At 52.8% G+C, this 4,625-nt stretch overlaps 1 protein-coding gene across 1 annotated transcript in view; it reads left to right on the forward strand.

Annotated features, from left to right (window-relative positions):
* LOC119095703 (alpha-N-acetylgalactosamine-specific lectin-like) overlaps positions 1 to 1,532 on the forward strand; it is a 2,870-nt gene extending 1,338 nt beyond the window's left edge. Inside the window, exons 2-3 of the mRNA XM_037218557.1 lie at positions 11 to 141; positions 1,506 to 1,532. Of these exons, the coding sequence (XP_037074452.1) occupies positions 11 to 141; positions 1,506 to 1,532 (158 nt within the window). The remainder of the gene's footprint in view (positions 1 to 10; positions 142 to 1,505) is intronic.
* Positions 1,533 to 4,625: the final 3,093 nt, after the last annotated feature.

Genomic DNA, 4,625 nt, shown 5'->3' on the forward strand with positions numbered 1-4,625 from the left:
TTGTTCGAAGCCTGGTCGTTCCGAAGTATCGTCGCCTCTTCCCGGGAGCAGCTGGACTCGAGTCTGAGTCAGAAGAAGGCGGCCACCGGCTGCTTGAGCCAGCTGCTGGGCCTGGCTGTCCACCTCCGCAAAACGCCGAAGGTAAGCCGCAGCGCTCCCGGCATGGCCTACCCAGTGCCAGGACTGCTGCGGAAGGCTGCGGAAGGCTGCGGAAGGCAGTGGAAGGCTGCGGAGGGCTGCGGAAGGCTGCGGAAGGCTGCGGAACGCCGTGGAACGATGCCGCGGAACGCCGCGGAAGGCTGCAGAAGCCGCGGAAGGCTGCCATTGCCCTCTCTTTCTCTCTTTCTCTCTTTCTCTCTCCTCTCTCTTTCTCCCCTCTCCCCTTCTCCCTCCTCTCTCTCCTCCTTTCTCTCTCTCTCTCCCTCTCTCTCTCTCCCCTCTCTCTCTCCTCTCTCTCTCTCTCCTCTCTCTCTCTCTCCTCTCTCTCCTCTCTCTCTCTCTCTCCTCCTCTCCCTCCTCTCTCTCCCTCTCCTCTCTCCTCGCTCTCTCTCTTTCTCTTTCTCTCTTTCTCTCTTTTTTTTTTTCTCTCTCTCTCTCTCTCTTGCTCGCTCGCTCGCTCGCTCGCTCGCGCGCGCACGCGCCCGCGTGCCGCGCAAGGTCAAACGCGAGCAGACAATAGCCGTGGAGAAGATTGTTTGTCAAAGTAAGCTGCCATTACGGAGCCAGGCTATCACGCATCGCCGGCATTCGGGTTGCATCCCAGTTGTGCGTCTAACTTACTATGTACTGTCTGTAACCTGGAAATACTGGAAAGCGGGACCATGCCGACTCCTGAAGCGTGCGGTGCTCAGTCCTGACGCTCGGCTGCGGGGAGTGGGATTGGGAGGGATTCAGCTCGGCCCACTGCGAGCTTCCTTGACGGATACCCGATGTGTGTGTGTGTGTGTGTGTGTGTGTGTGTGTGTGTGGTGTGTGTGTGTGTGTGTGTGTGTGTGTGTGTGTGTGCGTGTGCGTGTGCGTGTGCGTGTGCGTGTGCGTGTGCGTGTGCGTGTGCGTGTGCGTGTGTGCGTGTGTGCGTGTGTGCGTGTGTGCGTGTGTGAGTGTGTGCGTGTGTGTGTGTGTGGTGTGTGTGTGTGTGTGTGTGTGTGTGCGTGCGTATGCGCGCGCGCGCGCGCGTGTGCGTATGCGTGTGCGTGTGCGTGTGTGTGTACGTGTGTGTGCGTGCGTATGCGTGTGTGTGCGTGCGTGAGTGTGTGTGCGTGTGCGTGCGTTTATGTGTGTGTGTGTGTGTGTGTGTGTGTGTTGTGTGTGGTGTGTGTGTGTGTTGTGTGTGTGTGGTGTGTGTGTGTGTGTGTGTGTGTGTGTGTGTGTGTGTGTGTGTGTGTGTGTGCGGGCGCGCGCGCGCGCGCGCGGCGCGTGAGGGTGTGTGTGCCTTCTTGCCAAATGCGGACACGGCGATTTTTGTCCGTGTGCGAGCGCCCGCCCGCCCGCACTGTGCTCTATAGCGCCATGGCTCGGAGCAGCCGCTGTAACATGACCGTGACCTTCGAGGCCGGGTGTATAGACCCGGGCCAATGTTCCCAGATTGACTGCTGACGTGCGTGCATGCGCACGCCCACACAACACGTGCGCATGCGCGCGGCGTGTGGGTGTCGGCGTAGGGATGCACGTTCAGTGCGCGGCCAACTGGGGGTTATTTTACGTTGAGGAGGGGTCGATGAACGTCCAGTGTTTGTCATTATATGAGATCCGCGCTGCAGGCGAACCTGAAGAACGCCATGGACCTGCTGTCGGAGCGGGTGCCCGAGCTGCTGCCCAGTGAGGACCTGCTCACCCTCCTCCTGCAGCATGAGACCTACCTCAGCGTGGAGGACTTTCTCAGCCTCTACTACTCGGAGCTCTCCTTTGTCGAGGATAGCGGTCAGTGGGCTCAGGGAGCGGGTGCAGGCACAGCGTCATTGCGGACAAGCCATCACCATTTCGTATTGTGTGTGTGGTTTTCACCCTGTGCCTACTGTTTTGGGCGTTGCCAACAGCAATGCGAGTGACATGTCAGACCGCGATACCGGCTCGCGATGCCTTCGTGCTCGAGCTTCATACCGCACACTCTGAAATGTCAGAGTGCGTCGAGTGCCATAGCTGACGAAAACAGTGAATGGATACAACCCAGGCTGGCCCAGACTATTATTTATGGCGTTCTTTTACGGACAAGCCCTGCACGAGCGTGCGGCTGCTCGTGCAGGGCTTGTCCGTAAAAGTAAAAGTATTAGCTGCTGACGGTCGTCGTTTTCAGAGCTGGTATGGCCGCTGCCGTCGCACGTGTTCCCATACAATAACTAGTCGGGGCGGTCGAGCCCACAAGCAGGGCGTTTGCACGGCTTTGCGGCACCCCGCGGAGGACAACAGAGCGCTGCCGTGGATACCGCTCGTGGAAGAGTGCAGCGGAGGACAACAGAGCGCTGATGTGGATACCGCTCGTGGAAGACTGCAGCGTGGACCACTGGAATGGCACGCCGCTGGCACGCCAACTTCCCGAGCGGAAGCGGCTCGATTGGCAGCTGCTGGAGTGAGTGTCTTCTAGGTTAGTGCTGTAGTCTGGTGAGGTGGAGGTAGCTGTGTCTGTGATCATTTGAAACCGCCAGAACGATGATGGCCGTATCTCAATCGCAGAAGAGAGAGTCATTGGGCGAGCCCATTCAGTACTGGTGCTGGTCATGCTCCGGTTACTTTGTGTGGAGTGGTAGAAGTTCAATCGTGGGATTTTCTTCTAACTAGAAATATATCTGTTAAGCTTCTCATGTCATTATTTTGCCCCTCCTCGTTTATCCATAGACCAACTGCGCCGCAAAAGAAACGCGATATGCGTATTTAAAAAACCCGTGCGATGCGACTGGAATCGAATGAAAGAAACGAGAACGCGCCATTGGTCTTCAGCTAGCGAGTAAGTGAAATGAGTGGTGGCGCCAGCCGAAGGGATAGGTAGCCCAAAGGTTAATTGGAACTACCGGGTAAAGTTCCTAGGGCTATTGGTACTGAAATTAGCAAGACGTTTTATCCCGAAATGCAGCTTCGAACCCAAGTAAATCCCGAATGGTCAATAAATGTGTACGTAAATTCATTAGTCACATTACGAGTCCATTACCAGTGAGTTGAATTCGGTGACCCGATAACTTCACGATTCATGAATGGCGATCCAACGAGGTTTTTCCAAATCTGCTGCAGGCTGAAAAAAACATTCTGGGATAAAAACTGTTTTTGGACTTGCTCATTTCAGTTGTGTCTCTTTCAGCGAGCTAAGTTACCGCCGTGCTACGCCGATGTGTTTCCTATGTGTATGTCGATAGCTACGTGTCGTTTCCCTCGCGGGTCGATGCGCTTACACCAAATCTGTGTTTACTACAGCCAGAAGGCAGATCTGCAACATAAATCAGACGTGTGGTTCGACGCACAAACACTGGCAGAGCCTTAAGTCATCCAAATATCAGTGACGTAATTGGGGGCGGAAATGCACAAAGCTCGGCACAGCACGCACATTTGTTCATTCCAGGCTTGACAAAAACGTCATTCGGACACGTACGTGGAATGGACGTTATCAATGTCGACTGCTATGATCACAACGGTGCCAAAACGCATGTGCCAAACTAAATTGCGTCGTTGACAGGAAGTAGATTTGTGTCTTTGGTTGAAGAAAGCGTTCCACATTTGTATAAGGTTTTGAAGTGCACTAGTCATCTTGAAGATCATTCGGTGCGGTTCACAGTCATACCCTTCCTAAGACTTATAACATTCATTTCTGGAGTACACGCCCGCGAAGATGCGCACACTGTTTCGTGCAGACTATTTTAAGGCTATTCAGTCTGCTTGACGTCATAGAAACGTCATTCAAACCATACCACCTCCAAAACGTCACTCAAACGATGAGGATACGGCGTTCAAGACCGAGGAAACCATAACCATCGGGGCATTCATATCTGCCGTTCCTGAACACGATTTCCACAGACAACAGACGTCAATGCGCCCGCAATCAATGTTGTGCAGACTGCAAAATTCAAAATCAAGTCGCGTTTTGTGGTACACAATACAGGGCGTTGGAAATGGTTACTGCTTGTTACGGAAATAGGACCTTCAATGAAAAAACTTAGGAACAACGCCACAACCGAGCATGTGAATATAACTGAATGCCTAACATCATGAATAAGTATGCAAGAGCAACACGAGAAAAGGCGAGAACACGAGCACATAACGATATTTGGTTCAGCAAACGCCGCTGGCACGGCCACGGCGTCATGGCTGCCTGCCGCGAGACTGAAGTACTAAAAGGACTGCTGGGGTGACAATTTCACACGGTTAGTTTGGCAACATCTGGACGTCAAACAAACGTTCCATGACGCAACCAATCAATGAAGTATTGTGGAGCATATCTACTAAATTTTGTTGTCGGGAGCAGACTTTTCCACTTAAAAACATGCTCATAGTAATAAGTGAGCGTATTTCATCATACCTCGTGTTTGATTAAATATCTTATTTTTTATCCGCAATATCAGCATTTTTTAAAGTCTGAGTCGATAACAGCCTATACTGGAGTCTACAATATTTCTGAACGGTATATGCCTGTGAAACCTTTC

The sequence above is a fragment of the Pollicipes pollicipes genome, unplaced genomic scaffold (assembly GCF_011947565.3).
Source record: "Pollicipes pollicipes isolate AB1234 unplaced genomic scaffold, Ppol_2.1 Scaffold_4219;HRSCAF=4965_pilon_pilon_pilon, whole genome shotgun sequence".
NCBI classification, from domain to species: Eukaryota; Metazoa; Arthropoda; class Thecostraca; order Pollicipedomorpha; family Pollicipedidae; genus Pollicipes; species Pollicipes pollicipes.